We start from the raw sequence: 19,351 nt of genomic DNA, 5'->3' as shown, positions 1-19,351 counted from the left end.
AACCTCCTGGAAAAGTGGAACCTTAGTGAGTCCTGCTGAGTGGAACCTCAGAGTCCTGCTGAGCCAAGCCTTTAGTATTTCCACTGCTTATATACTAAAGACACTCAGCAATGAGAATTTATGAAACTGCAATAAAAAAATGCTACTTAATGGCATCACTTCTATGCTTGCAGTTTCTCTGCAGTCAGCACCGTCCCTGCAGGCCTTACTAAGTCAGAGTTTAGAAAATTATCTGCTTAGTGAGTTTATCAAGTTCTTATGGGAAAACCTGGTATTACAATAACTCTGAATAGATTAACCATTCAGACTACCTAAACATTAATGGTGCAAAAGGAGGGGCTGATTTTCTTGGAGAGCGATGTGACACTGACAACTCTAAAATTACAATCAAACATCACCAAAAATACTGCTGGTTTCAACAGTTTTTCAGAAGTCTAAAGACTATATGAAGAGAAGTTCCTGGTTGCTGATGTAATAAAAAAGCTCCTTCTTGTGATCTTCTTTTAAGTAAATAAAAATAATGTGTGGCAGAGAGATAAAAAACATCTTGTGATTTAAAAAAACTAGCAATATGGCAGTGATGCAGAAAAAAATCTCATTCTGTAGAAGACAGATAAAGTAGATTTGACAATTTGGGAAAAGAAAGCAAAACAAGAAATGCAATGTAAAATTTTGATTTGTGGGAAGAAAAACTTTGAATTAAGCAGAAAACCAAATAAGCATACAACAATGTTATCTGGGTTTTGTGCCACTGCTACACACAGTAAAAATGAACCGAGAGGCACATGTTTTCATCTTGCATAATGCCTGTATATGAAAATCAGAAAATGTAACCTTGATGTACTGAGTATGCAAAAAGTCCATTTTGAGGATGATGAAATATTTTTAAATGCCTTTTTTTTTAAATAAGAAAGCTATCTAGTGACTAATACCATTAGTGAGAAATACAAAAGAAAAAATATAAAAAGAAAAACATACCCACCTGGCTACAGAATACATAAACAGGAAATCATTGTCAGGTGATCCAGGAGTTTTACTATAATCTGTATACTTCTTCTGTGTGGTACTTTTTATATCTTTCATTACAGATTCCATTTCTTTACTGAGGTTGGTTTCAGACTATGAACAAAGACACAAAAGAAGACTAGTCAATTTTACCTGAAGAAATGCAGTAGCCGATTGTAAAGTGCAGCACTTTCATATTTGTAAAATACATTTGCAGGTTATGGAAAAATATGCATTAAAAGTCAGTATTCTGTCTCACAGAAGTGTCAAGATATTTTGGAAAGTTAATCTGATTTGTTCTGAATATAAAAACATAACTGGTTTGACCATCTCCTAAATTTAAGAATCTCAGTGCTTGTGCTATTTTGAAGTATATTTGCACCGCACAGGTACACAACACAAAAGCATCTCCATCAAGACTTGAAGGTAACAAAATTTAATATAATTTATTCTGCCATTCAGAGGACCTCATGAAGCTTATTAACACATGAGCATCTGCAAATGGCTCTTTCTGTAAAATGAATAGTCCATACCTTACAAAGTTCTTAAGAGATATTGTTTAAATAGCTTCCAGTAAAAAGATTATTGCTGTTTTTCATTGCATGGAAATTATAAATATATTTCATATTACATGACTTCATTCTATGTAAATTACTATGGAGAAAACTGAAAATGTACTCAATAAAAAAAATTATATTAATCACATTTTGTCACAGCTTTCAACTGTTTATTTTTAGTAGGTAATGCAGTAAATGCTACAAGTTTCTTGATAAGAAAACAATAGTATGTTGCCTTCAATATCAGAAGAAAACGAACTTTCTGAGGTTGCCAGGATTCTAAGAGATCACAAATGAAATCTAATGTAAAAACTGAAAGGTAGAGGCAAATTAACAAGGATCTTTCTGCCTTACACTGATGCTTACTGGGAAAGTTCCCAGCTGTTCTTGAAGGTCTTCCACCTCTTGCACAAGGTCTTGCATACACTTGTTACTGTGACTTGGCCAAACGCTTCTTTCCATGTTGTTTCCAGGATAACAAGGAAGAACGCTGTTGGCAAACTGCCTACACAGGGGACAGGTAAATTCTCCTTTATCCACTGAAAAACCCTGGAGGACTTGGTCATTCTAAAAGAAAATAAAGAAGATAGAGCTGAAATTTGTGAATGATTATTGGTTTTTTTTAGCATGATATTTCACATGTAGAGCTGAAAAAATGAAGTCAAAAACCTAAAATTGTAAAGAATAATTAGAATAATTATCCATTATACTGACAAAGGTCTTAGCTACTAGAGACTATCTTACAATCCTCCAACTCAATTAATTTTCCTGATTTTTAAGCACTCCCCATTGTCAACAATATCCCCATAAAAACGTAGAAAGACTTCAACATTTCATGTGTGTTGTCTCTTTCTGACAATTCCCATAAACAGTGAGACTCCAAGTACATGCTGAAAAAAAACCTAATCAAGTAGTCACTGGCAGGTAGTGTGAGAAGAACCCTGATTATTTCTTGTATCACATGAAGGATGAAAGAATGGGCACAGAAGTACATGTTTAGAAAGTGAGAACATGTCCCAGTACTCCTGTTAACTGGCAAGAAACCTTGCTTCAGCTTCATGAATTGCCTCCATGGTTTCCCATGTTGAAATCTAACTGTATTATGCAAAAATAAATGTTTTATCCAGATGAACACAGGTCTATATAAATTATTTCAATCCTAAAATGGTAGTAAATAGTCAAAATTATTATGCACTCATCTATGTACTAGTGAAACACGCTAGAATCAGAAGTTCACTTAAATAATCTAGAATCTTCAAGAATACAATTACATGGAGTAACAGTTTGTTTCAAGTTTAATAGAGAATCCACCAGAAAAATGAATTCAGAATTTATATGATGCAAAAAATCACTGTTCCAAAATTCTATAAAGTGAGACTCTACCATCAAAGTCCAGATTTTGCTGCTATATTACTTTATGTGATTTTTGTGTTATTTTTTATTTATCTTGATGACACAATTACTGCTGCAAGCAAATTTAAATTAATATGGAAAAGAATTCATCATGGGATCCAAGAAAGGTTGCACACCACCTAGTTTCTTTAGAGGTTAAATTTCACACAGTAGGAACAATGCTGATACTGAAAATACAAGGAACTGCTCACGGTTTTTCTCAAAATGAAAAGAAATAAACAAAAATTACAAAAACAATACTAAACCAGAAAAACAAACTAACAAAAATCACAAATACACTCCTCCACCAACCATTACCCTCCCCCAAACAAACAAAACCCCACCAAAGACCCATCCAACCCAAAACCTGAAGAAATATTTTGTAAAGTAATCTTGAACAAAAGTGCTGGTTCATATGAAATAAGAAGTCATCACTTAGTCTTTATTTTTTTGTGCTGGTTAATTTTGCACAAGATTTTTTCTGATATATCAGAATAACAGAAAACTAAGTACTTTTGTTAATAATGTCAAGAAGCAATAAGAGATTTAGTTATTAAGTTCTCGAAACATAAGGAAACTATTCTGTACAGTCATACAAAACATTGGATTGATCTGATTTGAACAGCATAAATCTCACTGATTTCAGTAAAAGCAGTTCAGATCAAATAAACAACTATGATCTTCAGTTTTACTTACCCGTAAGGATTCCATGTAAGATTTGTGACAATCTATGTGTAAAGTGTGACCACAAGTTTGTACATAAACACCTCCTTCCCAGCCTATTGACACTGCTTGTAGGCAGGAACTCTAAATCAAAGCAACAACAGTCAGCAAAACCACAAACGATTATATAAAAAGCTAAAAAGTATTTACTAAAACGTCAAGATTTACAAGATAGACAGATTTCTATTTGCATGCTACCTAATTAAAGATATCCTGAGGAAATAAATAAAAAAAAATTTATAAAAAGTGCTTATTTATGCTGACTGACATGGCAGCTATTATGCTATTCTTTCCAATAGTTAATCTTCTGCCACTTAAGTTCTTGCCACTTAAGATAACTTCTTTAAGGAATTGCTTGTATTACTACATGAAGGTGGGTCTAACTCCAGCAGCTTTCCAATTGCAGAAGTTATCCCATTTATAAGGGCAATATACTGTTGCAACACATTTCATTCAGTTTTGTAGATAACCAAAATAACAATACCATACTTATATAATTAAACCACAATCTGTTATTAAAACTCAATGTAAACACTTAAGGATTTTAATGAGTTGCTGAACAGCATTACATATTACTCATCAAAATTAGAAAAGAGAACAAATACTTGTTTAGGGAACTTATTTCCCTAAAGTATAGTAAGTTTGTTTTGAAAACATTGGCCTTATTGGAAGACTGCACATATAGCCCACAAGTCCAGAAAAAGTTACCCCACTGGTATTTTTTCCTAGAAAATAATGAACTGAAGAAACAATCACCTCTGGCAAATTTATAAAGAATTCTAGAAAATTATCTCACAGAATATCAAGCTATAGTCAGTTGAAGTATTAAATTTCCATTTCTCAAAAATTTCATACACAGACCGAAATGACCATTCTGGTTATACATTTAAAGAACAGAAAAAGATTTATGGCTACTACATTTGGAAAATAATTTTTAGTGTGGACTGACCCTAAAACAGTCTCAATGTATGATGCAAAATCAGACTACCATGAATAACTCTGATACTTGCATTTTCTAAGGGCGCCCTAGTATCTTTTTTTTTTCCCCCACATATGAGCAGGAAATCAAAAGAAAATTACAAATTTTAGCTATGGGACATGATCCTGTTTACCTGCTTCAACCTGTCATTCATAAAGTGCTGTAAACCTCTCAGGCCATAAAATAAGAAAGACTTTCTCCTGCTGGTTGCTGCATGATTTAGTAGATTGCAGTATTAATAAGGTTGTATGATATACTTGGCTAAGCCACATAGGACCAATATTTCATTCAGAAAAAACCATTTATTTACTGCATATATCTAATGAGGCTACTGAGTAGCATTTGCAAAAAGTAAAAACAAAAACAAAACAAAAGCTAATTAAACTGATGTTTGAATCAGGACTGGAATATTTGAAAGTAGGATGCTTTTGCTCATTGCATTACAGTGCATGTTACAAACAGACTAATCTGTTTGTAGTGTACCTGCACAGAAAGGGAAATACAGGCTTTAGTAAGATCAAGGTTTTAGTAACATTTTGCTTGGAACTCCTTCCACTTGTAGTATGCAAACATGTAAAAATAAAGCTCCAGTTCAGCACTACTTCAAAGCTTTTTATCACTTCAATAGGAAAAAATACTAATTAACTATCTGATACACTAAACCAGTGTCATCAATGTCAAAAGAAGAAAAGCTTGTCCACAAATCCTTTCTCAGCTAAAAAACAGTTTGTTAAAAAATAATTTTTTGCTTAGGTCTTTCAGTGTTTCACTTCCTAGCAAAGAAATGCATGATATTTTCCTAGAATAAGATGCTTTCTGAAAAGATTGACCAATTTTTAGGACTGTGTCAAAACAATTATTAATTTTACTCTACATTAAATTACATAAGCAAGCTTGGCTGCATTTGGCAAATTTTAATTATCTGTGGATGTCATTATGTGAAAAAGCTAGCAACTGTGTTGGAATAAAGATTGCCTGTTTTTCCACTTTAAAGACAATCTTTAAGCTTCTGAAGGCTAATTATTTAGTTAGATACACTGAAAAGCTGGCATCTCACCTAGGACTAGTCTATAGAAGCTAAATTAGGATCACAAGCTCCATATTCTTCTCCCCAAAAATGATTTCTCAGAATAGTTGTGTATTATCTTATATAGCTCTTTTAGGCACTAGCAAGGGAAAGTCATAGGCAGCCCTTCCACAAAGGTCTACAATTGAATATGTTCTGCTAAGCAACAAGAATTGGTACTCAAAATTAGATGTGAAAAGCTGTAACTTGGCTTTGTGAAGTAATATAAAGCTGTTTGGAACAGCTAACAGAACTGCAAAGCACACATTCGCTATCAATTAACGTAAAATTGAACTTCAGATGTTGTGCAGAGTTGAGGATTCAGTAGAAAAGGATGCATTTTACTGGTTTCTCCTTCCCATCCATGCATACTCCCCTTCTCTAGATTAAAACAACTCTTTCCACTTACTTTGCGCTTCCAAAATACTTTTACCTGATTAAGAGCAATTCCTTGACTGGTTTTCTGAATGGCTACAAGAGAACTGGTGATTGCTTAGACAGTGAACCCAAATTTCAATTGTATGGTCACATTGGATTGTCAAATACCTTCTTCTAGAGAGTATCTGTGTGCATGTTTAATGACTGTGTAGCCTGTAGATATACTAGATGCCTATTGCCAAAAATACAATGGCAAAAAGCCAGAAACTGTTTTGAAATAAGGACCCTATCCAAATGTAAACACTTCAGAATGACTGCAACATGACAAAGCATTTGCTAAATGTAGAAATGAAACTAGGATAACTCTGAGTTGCAATTTCATTTATATTTTTACATACAAATAGTACTGAAGTGCTAGTCTAGCTCCCATGCAATCCTTACATCTTTGAAGTAGCGCTGCAGCGTTGTCAGCCTGACGTCGTGCAGAGCCGCGCAGGTATCCCAGGGATAGATCTGCTCCTCCTCGGTTGTCGGGAGTCTCCTCGGCTCAGTGCTGTTGCGGCACTGCCCCAACACTGCGAGAAGAACAGCAGCAACGCACAATGCCATGGTAACAACTGGCTAAACAACTCAGAAAAAAATCAGGCAATTTTGGTTTGTAACTATAATGTGCTTTGTTGATGTTAAAAAGTAAAAACTTACTAAATAATCTAAATACTGAAAGCTGTTCTTTTGCACTTGTACATATACCTATATATACACACACAAACACCTATATCCACTAACAATTGTATCTGCATGCAGACACACTGATGGCTGTTTAATTTTCTTTTCCTTCCAGTACTGATTTTTCCTGCAGGTCTATAATGCACTGCTGCATTTGCAAAAGCTAATAGAAAGTAGCAGAGAATTAAATAGTTTGTTATTTTCCCAAATTTTTGAGTTCTTTATGTGTCTCACAGAGGACCATCCAGAAAAAAAATAGGAAACCCAGTGCTTCCAGACTTCATGAGACACAACAGGATTTATGCACACATGCTAAAAGCTGCAGAAACATGACTTTTCCTACAAGGCACACATTCATACCTGAGGATGCCTGTAATAGTACAACTAGCCCTGTAGGTCTGTCTTCAGTAGAAGGGCCACTTTGTCCACAAATAACACAGTCATATATTGCCTCAGAAACATGCTGTTCTGATGTAGCTACCTCCATGGCAATGTCAGCATCTGGTGATTCTAAAAACAAATATGAAAATTTATATTAAACAGAAGTAAAGAAATCCCATTGAGGATTTCCATCTGCATATGGCCAATCCATCTGCATTGAGGTGGTGATGGGAAAACTACAAAATAATTTCTCTAGTTTATCTGCAGCTTTGTCAGTTGCTTGAAACGAACCTTTCTGCTTCCAAGAAAGACACCTACAAAATGAAGTACATGTTTTTTCCATAGGCAAAATTACTCCCTGTGGAATGAAACACTTCATATTAAACTTGATCTTCTAAAAACTTCTATAAAACAGCGATCTAACTTCTATCTCATTAGACATTATACTGAAAACTTTGGACATAGAGAGATGACGGGCAACAATATGACTCTCTAGTAAAACCAGATTTGCTCATAGCTGACTGAAACAACCATTTGAAGGAAAAATGACTATCTGTTTTCTTCATGGTCCACATTGCTCCTTCCAACAGAAATGTTCAAGGCTAAGGCCCAGCTCTATAGTATCAAAGCTACTGCACTTCACATAGCTTCGATTCCATGACAGTTGGTGGTGCTGATTTCAGGGCAAGCCATCATGTTACAATCAAAGTTAAGAATTCTTTCTTGATTTGAAAGAAAAGCACCTTAGGACTAAATGATCCATTCCTGGCTGCTTAGAAACACATACAGTCAGCCTCTTGACCTAGAATATGTGGGTTCTTTGTGTCTTTCTAGAACAAAATTTTTTTAAAGGAAAACACTTCCTCCCTAACTTCAACCATACCCTTTATTCCTCTGATTAAGTAGGCTGAGGCACTGATTAGAGAATCCACCTAAAAACCTTGAGTACAGCAACAGTCCTCATGCAGAATTGTTCTGAGGAGAACTGCTGTCTTCTGAAAGTGTGCTACAAGTTTGGCACAGGAGGCTGCTGCCATAAGGAGAGGCGTGGTAGGTGCCAGGCAGAATATTTCTCTGCTATAAAAAGCTCTATGCAATGCTCTTGCTCACAGGGCTGAATCAAAATTACACTGTTCTAGTAAGTATTGATTTCCTAGTCAGTTATTGAGGGTCATATGAAAATAAGCCCTGATCTTCACTGACATGCAGTTGTTAATATTGTACACATGTCTATCACCATCTAGTGGCAGCCAGATGTACAATGAAATAAAAAGCACAATGCATCAACTGCAAATGTCCAAAACATCCAGGAAACTTAGAAGCAAATGGTAGCAGAGAAGAAAGCATAAATAGTGTAAAAAAATGCTATTCATAATATTCAGCATCACCTAATAATTGTGTAATGTACGATCATGTATACATATTTATAAAATGCAAGAAATGACAAGGACTACAGTTTCATCTTTCTTTTCCCTCTTTTTCTAAAATATTGTCAATACAACAGAAAATATGCAACTATGCAATATTTTTCAGAAGTGTGGAAAGAGAATACAATCTATCAATCTGATTTAGAGTAATTCAATGGAAGTCATCAAAATCTGTCAATATTTAATTTACAAAATACCATTAATTCATCACAAATTGCCTATTTTTTAACTTGAAGGGATAAAAAACCCCCAGAACTTAGGATTTAAAAGGTGTTTAAAATCAGTTCAATATATGCAATTTATACTTTTATTGCCTATGGGGAACAGGTACATAAAACTCAGGCTAATTTAATTTTAGAATTCAATGATTAAGTGCATGCTTCCCTCACAACTATTTAGATAGAGGTAGCTAGGCTACTCTGGCAAAAAATAAACTTTCAAGGAAAATAAGCTACTAGCACCAAGGGAGACTTCCTAATCAAGTAATTTGCACCTGAACTAGTAAAAGAAAACAAAGGGATATTGGCAAGAAATTAAAATCTCAAATAAGAAGGCATACCAGAAAAACTTTAACCAAACAAAACCCCTCGCTTCTTTTCAATGGACTCTGATAAACCTCAATTACTCACTTAAACTAGCTCCAAAGATTTAACCTAATTGATTTCACAGACTTGTCCTAATGATGGCAATGTGTAAAGAAGGAGCCAATTAAAAATACAAGTTAAGACACATGGTACTGCTATCAGATCACCAGATTTCTGTCAGGAGATTTGTCTTATGTTGTAGTATACCTCATCCCCTTCCAGTGGGTTGTGGAACTTTTCTTTGTCTTTAGGAATTATTTCACAAATCTGAATAAATATGAACCTTAAAACACTGAAGGAGAATGGCCAAATTTAAACTGTGACAGAAATCCAGGGAAGAGACAAACCCTGTAGCTCCCAAGAGTTTTTAAAAAGTTAATTATTTAGCTCTTTGTTTAGTTTTGTACCAACAGAAGTAGAGACAAAAGCCTAGCAATTTCTACCTCCTAACAAATTACTATCAATCTGCTAAAAACTAGCACACTGATGTACTGCAGAATGCATTCCTATTTGAATTTAATTTCATTTCTACTCTCCAGAGCTAGGGATCCATTCCATTATTTCCTCTACCCAGCAAAACCCCCAAACCAAAAGGGCTTTGTAAACACAGTCAATATAGTTCACAATCTGCACTGACTGTAGTCAACCTTTGTCCTACCGCACACATTGTGTCAAAGAGGCCCCTTGGTATCAAAGCAACCATTAGTATGCTAATATTCTTTGCCCTGACCCAGCATATAAATTCTCAAGAGATCAGTACCTAATTTATTTTTCTATCTGGGTTCAGAAGATTGAGTGTTAGGAAATATATGTCACCTTGCATTAAGACTCTGCACTTCATTTAAGTCTAACTAAGGAATGTTTTGTGAAGGACAAAATGGCATCCTGCTAAGACACACACTGTAAGAAAGACACAAAATACCATCTGCATACTTATCAGGACGCATTAAAAAAGTTTAAAAATCACACCAGCCACTTCAGAGATGTGAAAACTATTGAAGAAATCAATCTCAGCATTTATAATTAACCTAACCAATTTACAAATCTTCATTACAGTAAGTAGTTCAGCAGCTTGCCTGGAACAGATCATATTTTGTTTTTATAAAATTTAGGCAGAGAGATCTTTACAAGTATAACTGTAATTTTTAAAAGGCTACTGTTAACCATGTACTGAGTGGTTTAGTTTTGTTCTTATTAAGTTCCTTCTGAAGGTTATGAAGTTTCAGAAATCTCTTGCACAGAGTTCCACATCACAAGATAAAGCATGGTCTTACCCTGGGGCAGTGCATGCAATCAGCTCAGAGGAGCTGTAACCAGGAGCTATAAACAGGAGCAGGAAGACCTCTGGAGCTGAAACCAACACCACATTTTTGACTCTCTGGACAGTCCCTCAGACACATTAAGAGCTCTGTATGCTGTTCTTAGAACATTTTCTAGCTTTATTTTTCTCCATTTTTTTGTTTATCCTGCAGTCAAACAACTAAAGACAGCACAGTGGATGCTGTTCTAGCCTAGTTCATTAACATAACTGTTTCTAAATTTCACCTAATTACTTCCAGGCAAGCTTGAATGGTAATTCAAGTTCTGCAGATGTCACAGAATATAAATAGAAAGTAACAGGGGGCACAAATGGAAAGTGCTACATAATTGGATTTTTTTTCTACAGTAACTATGTGAAAGAAAGTGCCAACCTTTATTTTCAGAATCTCAGATGAATTTGTGTGAATTCAAATGAATTCTATGAGTAAAATGAGACACATTTAATATTGAATAATTAACATGTAATTAGGTAACTTCCTTTTAAGCCATGCTTCATTGCAGCATCCCAACAACCAAAGAGGAATACCTCAGGGGATTAATAGTGCCTCTGTGCACTTTATTAAACACTTCAGAAACTAAGAAGTATATGGGTTATAATAAAATAACCTTTAAGCTTTGGCTATTCTCCATTATTCCTATCTGTTCCTGGGCACATTTATTTTCAGAGTATTTCCAATCTTCTACACTGTCAATAGAAAGGTATTATGAAGTTTTTAAGTACTATACCCCAAACCAATTACAACAGTTCTCACATTTTACCAGTGATAACAATATAAATTTGCCCAAATGACACCAACTGAAACAGTCACCAAACAAGAGAGTTGAGGCCTCACCATCCCTGCATTTTTGACAGTATTACTGTTACAACAAGTGAACAAAATTAAGAAATAAATCTACTGCTGGGCTTCAGTCATTAAGAAAAGTAACAGGTAACAAACTTTGTGTGGGAGGGGAGTAAATTCCTACCGATTTTAGTATTAAAGGATTTTTTTTTACTTTCAAACAGCTATTTCCGCACTGTTATGCTATGGTTCAGGGTAAACCTATGAATTACATAAGAATAGTTTTAAATTGAATCACTCAAGAAAGACTAGTTTCAAAATTCTTACTATGTTTTGTGCTTTAAACTTAGAGCAACAAGAATTTCTGCAACATTTTCAGTAATTTTCTGTATCATGTAGAGATTGAATTCACAGCTAAACAGACCACTTAGATTCAACAAACTGAAGAAAATATTTCTGGCAAAACTTAAGCTAGATTCTTAAACAAACTCCATGCACTATAATGGTAAATTAATTTACTTTCTGAGAGCTATTTTAATGCCAGTCAGAACATAAAAGCTAGTACTGGACTATAGTACTACATCAATGTATTTTCATAACGAAGTCAGAAAATGGAATAACAGTGTAGAAAACACTGAAAACAGTTAGTGGAAAGTCAAAGTAATTATTAGTTAACACAATGCCGGTAATTCTATTAAGTTATTGCCAAATGTCTTTATGAAGCATTAACTTTATGAAAATGTAGTTAATTAAGCTGATTCTATCTGGTGCTGTGCATGATCTGGTATAACTGACAATAGACACTACACTTTACATTGAGCAGCTGAAGTTACTAATTCTTTAAATACTAAGAGGCAAGTGATTTAAATCTTGCATGCCCAAGAACTTTTTAATGCACAATCATTAAAAAAAAAGGCCCAGGTCTGCCTACCTGAGAATTTAATATGAATTAAATAAAAGCTAACTATTCACAGTCCTTCACAAAAATAAATGCCGTGTAATTTATTGATTTGGCTACCATGATTCATTCACAAATCAAAGCAGTTATTTTAAAACATAGCTTACAAAACCTATGCATGGAATATTTATGCATATTTATGTATATATGCAAATATTGCTATATGGCAATTGACAGGTACATCTACATCTATATATATATAAAACCTGATTTCATTTAAGTTTGCTAATAATACATATAAATGAATAAATCTTCTCAGCAGCCTATGAACTGAAGGGAAATTAACAATTTCAAAAGACAGACTTTTTCAGCAAATAAAGTTGTCAAAATATTTCTAACCAATGCTTAAACTCAAATTAAAACTTCACAGCAGATGATACTTGATGGAAGGTGGGGGAAGATTCCAGCTTTTTCTTATCTCTCAGAATTGCTAATTTTCTATCAAGTGACCCAAATGACAAAAATATTTTACACTCCTCAGCTGAACACAAACTAATCGGAATTATGCACTTCTATACAGCAGAACATGAAAGAACACAACCTCAAGAAAAACAGGACCTGATTGTGTGTAAAGACAGTATTTGAAATAGAATACAATGTTATTACTTATAGGAACTGAGGTGATCTAAAAATTAAGTTTTCCTTAGATCCATAAACACATTTAAAAGCAAAAATTTTCACCATATTAAATTTTGAGGTTCTATGGAGAAATAATCTTAAATTTTATTACTAGACATTAAAGAAAAATAACATTTTAAAAAGATAAACTAAGTTGAGGACATTTTATATTAAAGGTAAATACTTTAAAACATGTCACACATTTACCATTTCATGTACTGTATATTAACAAAAACTAGGAATAAATTTATGTCCTACAGATGTAATCTATTCTTTAATAATTATGTATTCAGTAATATCTGTACTATAAACAAAGTTAAGCTCCCTAAGAAGTGTAAAGTTAACAGGTGGATATAAAATCAGAATCTGTTCAGGAAGAGGGTTTTCTGTTTGGTTAGACGGTTGGGGTTTTTTTGTGTGTGTCTTTGTTTTTTAAACTGAGTAGAAACTTTAATACTAACATGTGGGAAAAGACATAAAAGCAACCAGTCAACCACACAAAAACTCACCAACATCCATGGCAGTTTCCATGAAGCTTTTCTGCCTCGAGGCAAATTCAGCCAAGAGTTTCTGTTGCCTTTCTCTAGCCTTCTGTCGTCTGTGTGGAAGAAGGGGGAAGAAGAAAAAAGAAGCATACATAATGGAGCAAAAAAACCCTTGAAAATGTCAAGCTCATTACAATTACCAACTTAAACAGTATCATTCCAAATTAAGGTTGATATAAAGGAATAATTACCAAGCCAAAAAAAGAAATCTTTTGATTTTCTTTCTAATTTAAAGAAATTAAGTATTTCTTTAAATACTTAAAAAGTATTTAAAGAAATTAGTGTTGCTTTCTTTTGAGTCTGAAAAAAACAGAATAAAATCCTGTCCTAAAAAACCCTTCAAAGGTGTTCACCACAGAATCTTTTAACAGATTAGGCCATAACATCGCAAGAAAAGGAACTCAAGACAATTATCTTGAAATTTTTTAATCTGGGATTAAACACATGGGATGAAAACCAGAGAGCAGTGTCATTTGTACAAAAATGAGTATTTCTGTGAGAAATCAACATTTGCAAGTTAATAATAACAATAATAATAAAAGCCTACCTCACTGCCTTTTGACATCAGGCTTTTGATGGCACAGGAAACAATTATGAATAATTTATTCATAGCTGGAAAGCTAAGCATCCTCACAGTGGTTCCTTCTCCCTCACTTCCACCCAAAATACTGGCCACCCACAGCTTTTATACTGGGATTTAAAGAACCTTGAGATTGCATCCAGATTAAAAACCCTTATCTCCCTGAAGCCAAGCTTACTTCACTAACTTTTCGTCATTGTTTGTCACAACTCTGGATTTATAAATGGAAAACACCAGAGACTTACTTTTGTCTATCCTTCTGTTTAAACTGTTGCAGTGACCTGTACAAGGGTGTATGACCAGCTATATAACTCCCTATATAAATATAACAGCAGTGGGTGGAGCAGTATTGATGGATGTAAAAAGATAAAGAAAATAGACATTAATTTTCCTTGCTTTGACATGAGTTTACAAATAGAGAAAATGGGAAAACCAAACAAAAGCCCTATATCACAGCTGCTCACCACACAGAAAATGCCCTCAGCTGAGGGGGTCTACACAGCACCTCCGCAGTGCAGCTATAGAAGTTCTAGCATAGCTACAAATTCTGTGCATCAGCATTTACAATGCATTTTTTCTGCTGCTCAGAGATGATTCAGATAACTAACATGGGCTTTAAAACCATCACTTGGTGTCTGATACCCTGATGGGTGAGTCCTCTTAAGTCTCAAGCACTGTCTGATTATCAGTGTCCTGGCACAGGAACTGGCATGCACAGGCCCAAGGCAGCTTATATAGTGTAGCCTGTCATCCTGAGATGGCTTGTTTGTAAGTCAAAGCTACTAATTTGTTTTCTTAAAGGCACCTGAAAGACCCAAATATCTCTGCCCATTTGTCTGCTACATTTTCCAGTCACCATTTCTCAAAATAACTTCTATTTATGACATCACTAAGATTCATTATTCTGACGATCAGACCAGAGCATTCATTAGACTTGATTTTATTTATTTCTCCCTGGAATTTTCTCAACACCTCAACTAAAAGCAGAGTGACTGTAAATAGATGCATTTAATAAGAAGACATAAACAAACTCTGACAGATTCAGTACAGCTCAGTAATTTTCCATGATGGCCCATGGGAATATGACACTGCAACTGAAAAAATACCGCAAGCAGCTCAAGCTTGGTTCTAGTTCTGTATTTCAGTTTCTATGGCAACAATCCATTGCCTGAGTGATGCCATTATATGTTGAAGCTAAAACGGGTGATTGCTTAACGTTCACAGTCTGCTCAGCCTTCACTGACACAAAACTGGAATTGGGGGGAAAATTAAAACAATTGAAACAGTAAAAATTGCAGCCTGGCTTTATGAACATTGTCCCTCTATGGGTTTAGTCATTTCAGTTATCACACTGTCCTTCAATAAACTTCATGGGTCCACCAATACCATTCTAAATTTGAGAAGAAAATAATAATCACTCAGAACAACAAAAAATGAGAAACATTCTTTTTTACCATTGCTTTAGCCTCCAAAGTTAACTGAAAAGTTAGTGGGCCTCCAACAGATCCTTGTGGGAGGGATCCTTTTATAGAGGGAAAGAAATTACCTTATCCTTTACTATATGAAAAGTTACTTGTTTCATCCATGCCCCTGCTTCTCCTGTGCAAAAATCTAGCATTATTGAGTACCACATTAATGATTAGGTGTCCAAGATGTAGCTGTGTTTTATCTAAAGCAGCTATCCATTCTGGCTTTTTCTGATTAGCGGTTTTACATGCTAAACCTTGACTATTTCTCTCATTAAATGAACTATTTCAGGCAATGTTGAAAATTAAACTATTAAATAAACACTAGTAAGACAAAAATAATTTTACTTTGTAAAGTATGCAACATACAAATATATTAAATCTACTTGCCATATTCTTATATGTTATTTTCCAGTACAGTGTAGGCCTTGGACATATCAGAGAGATTTTAATTAAAAGTTTATTTTCAAGCAAATAAAATAGCAGAAAAATAAAAGTAATCCAGATACCAAGTAGTGCAGATGACTGCACTTCTCTACACAAATTTCTAGAACCGTAACTACATATTATGGTTACAGAAACCCTTCAAAATACTGCATGAACAAGTACTCAGTTGTCTTCTTGTCCACTCCAGCCCGTGTTCTCTACTTCAACTACTGCGGTAAATACTCTGACCTGAATTCCCCACTTTGTATACCCTAACCTTCTAGAACTGTGCACTTGCCACTCCCTTCAAATCCCATGTTCCAGCCTTTTGCACCAGCCAAGTGTCAGTATCTTCCCACTCCAGCCAACTCTTCCTTGCCGCTGAGTCTATGACATCCCCCAAACATCAATCTCTGTCCCTCATACCCTCCAGACATTTGCATTCCTATTCCACATTTTCCTTCTCCTACCAACTCTCAAGACTCTCATTTGTCCCCACTCAGGTTTTCTCTAAAATCTGGGTGTTTTCATTTGCCACTCTTCTCCGAGTATTTTTGTCCTGACAACACAGTTCTTCATATATCTTCATAAGATCACTTGCCAGCTTGAGTCTTCCCACATCAACTGATCACTTGCCCTGGTGCCTTCTCTTTTTTCCACTGGTACACTGACCACAAGGTTTCTCCTTCCATCCCAGTCAGCAGTACTCCTGGCATTTCTAGCTTTCACTTCTTTTTCAGCTCTAGCTGCCATGTCCTAGCTGATTCCTCTTCCACAGGACTCTCACAACACAACATCTGCTGAAAGCCTACAAGAAGCAGGGTCTCTGCATTCAGTTTCAATACTGCCAGTATTCTGGGGACTTTCAGGACTCATTATGTCCCAAATGAGACTCAAAACTGTCCAAACTTTAAAAAAAACCCCACAATTCAGCCCTAAACATATACCTGGCACATGAGTTTTCAGGCCACAGAATAAGAAAATACAAATTATATTTTTTTAAAATAAGAATTCTTAAAAAATTGAGAATGTACTTTTAAAACTGAATGGGTCAGACAAGCAAAAAAAGAGGTAGAATTATTAAACCCATATATAGTAAACAAAACCCCAAAACAATCATGTGCGATGTGAGTGAACAGACAAATAAAATTCTAACTCATCTTCAGGTTAAACCACAAAAGCTAACACAATCTTAATTCTACACCTTTGTATGTATGAGTTTTATAAAATGGCAACATAAAGGGTGAGTATGTATATCACATAAAATTATCATTTAAATTTTCTAATTTAAAGACTTAAAGTAGCAAGGTACAGATTTTTCCTCAGTAACCATGTAAATATGTATATTTAAATCAGATAAAGAGAACTGTAGAATTAATACTTATTCTTTTAGTATGTAATTCATGCAAAATTCTAAAGTGTATATTGTACAATAGATGCATATCATACACTCTCCTTCTACTGCCCCTTTATCTTGTTATTAAGGTTACCTTTCTTCTTTATCCAAAGTTTTCTTCTCTGCAGAACTAATCTTTTTTGGTGGTACAGGAGGTGTCACCTTCCTGCATATCTCTTCAATTATACGCTTATTCAATCTGCTCTGTACAGCAGCTTTCAGTAAAATTCTTTCTACTGCCGTCATTCCATCTCCATGAGAATATCTTGGAATTTCTGGGTGGATTAAAACATCCACATCATCCAGCCATGGGGGATAGTAAGAGTTTTGTTTTCCTGAGAGTTTGTGATGCAATTTAATCAGCAAAGACAGTATGCTTTCCTTGACTTCTAGGATGGCTGTGGTTAACTGTGGAGTTGCACCAGGCGCTGACCATTTCATCGATGTTTTGGGCCGAACCACCTGATTTGCCTCGCTGGTGTTCCGATTGATGATCTCCTGAAATTTCTTTCTGCGTTCTGCGACCAAACTGAACACTTGAGCTGTCCCTGAGTTCTTGGGAAAACATTATCATGATTAATTTGCAAAAATACAAGTATAAACAACCCACATTTCTAAAACTATGGAAAATATTTGAAACTGGGAAGAAAGACATGAAACTTAAAGATTCTTTTCCACTCCAAAAATGTATTGAAAATTAGGATAGCAAAATACTAAACCTGCATATTGTATTTTTGTACAAGTCTGTTATATGCAACTGCATAAAAAGCCAAGTAACAAAGGAAAATATCCATACCAAAACAACTAACTACTGGTTTTACTCTAGTCTAACTTACAATTCTGTTATGCAGGTAATATTTCCTTAGTTTTTCTAGAATAGTAATCATTTCAGTATCTTTATGTTATTGAAATGCCTTCATTCAAATCTACGGAGTACTGTAACTCATTACATCACACAGGTGAATACAGGTGAGCCCACACATGCCCATGGACATTGTGCATTTTATCTGGATTTTATTAGGTAAGATCCAGAAGCCACATAACCAGTTTGCCAGCAGAACTCGCTATCCAGGACATGCGAGCATATGAGTGCAGTTATATTAATGACAGAGCCCATTTAGATCTATCTAAATCTATCTCACTTGCAGTACCAAATTAAGGATACATATACCAAATCCACAGCAGAAAGGTATTTCTTCAAGGTTTTGACCATGAAATTCAGCACACTAACATCTTACCCTCTCCTCCTCAGAAAGCTGGATATTTAAGAGATACCAAATATAAAAATGGAATTCTGACCATCATCTCGCCTACCTTCTTTATGTTTTAATCTATTTCATGCTATCTCCCTACTTTAGATTTTGTCTGTTTTTCTGACATGAACGCAAAAGAAACATCCACTGAACAGGTCACATCTGGCACACAGCAATCTGATGTGCTGTCTACAACAGATACAAAACCAACACTGACACAGAGACTGTATCATCTACTGGCTATAAATCTTTCAGATTCCATCACTTCATTGCTTGTTTTCACAACAACAACAACAAAAATTTGCTGTTAATCATTTCAAAAACACTTTCAATATAAGGTTAAACTTACCTAGACTCAAGAAAGCTAAGACTATCCTACATTATTAAATGTTAGTAGTATCTTGGCAAGATCAAACAGGCCTAAACACAAAGCTCAAGCAGTAAGCTACCAATGGCATTTTATATTTGATAGGAAGCTTTTATTTCCAAATACATATTAAAAATGTTTTATTGCTTAAAATTCTACCACTTAAGATTACCATCAAGAACGTGAAAAGAGCATAAGCCCTTGCAGTATGAATTAAAAGGAAATTTAGGAAAATTAGAAGCTTCCACTGAACATTAAGGTGAGCACAATTAAAGCATGTTGCTAGTTAATTGCTTAGGAGAACAAACTGCACACAGATCTACCTCTCTCTGGAGGCTCTTCCGCCTTGAACTCTGGGAGATTGAGGACAAAAAAAGTCATTAAATACGTCATTTGGAAGGAGGCATCATTTGAAATAACTT

The 19,351-nt window shown here is 34.9% G+C and overlaps 1 protein-coding gene across 2 annotated transcripts in view; it reads right to left on the bottom strand.

The window, feature by feature from the left end:
* Nucleotides 1–19,351, bottom strand: part of UBR3 (ubiquitin protein ligase E3 component n-recognin 3) — a 103,272-nt gene that overhangs the window by 38,088 nt on the left and 45,833 nt on the right. The window contains exons 23-30 of one of the 2 annotated variants that reach the window (XM_030278420.4): nt 19,253–19,282; nt 17,404–17,864; nt 13,406–13,494; nt 7,187–7,336; nt 6,542–6,675; nt 3,651–3,761; nt 1,917–2,129; nt 983–1,119 (exon numbers count right to left, since the gene is read on the bottom strand). In XM_030278420.4, the coding sequence (XP_030134280.1) occupies nt 983–1,119; nt 1,917–2,129; nt 3,651–3,761; nt 6,542–6,675; nt 7,187–7,336; nt 13,406–13,494; nt 17,404–17,864; nt 19,253–19,282 (1,325 nt within the window). The remainder of the gene's footprint in view (nt 1–982; nt 1,120–1,916; nt 2,130–3,650; nt 3,762–6,541; nt 6,676–7,186; nt 7,337–13,405; nt 13,495–17,403; nt 17,865–19,252; nt 19,283–19,351) is intronic. The other variant, XM_072932221.1, reaches the window with a different exon arrangement.

Source organism: Taeniopygia guttata, chromosome 7, assembly GCF_048771995.1.
Source record: "Taeniopygia guttata chromosome 7, bTaeGut7.mat, whole genome shotgun sequence".
In the NCBI taxonomy this organism is placed as follows: domain Eukaryota; kingdom Metazoa; phylum Chordata; class Aves; order Passeriformes; family Estrildidae; genus Taeniopygia; species Taeniopygia guttata.
The sequence above is the reverse complement of the archived record's forward strand: the minus strand, read 5'-3'. Positions and strand labels throughout refer to the sequence as shown.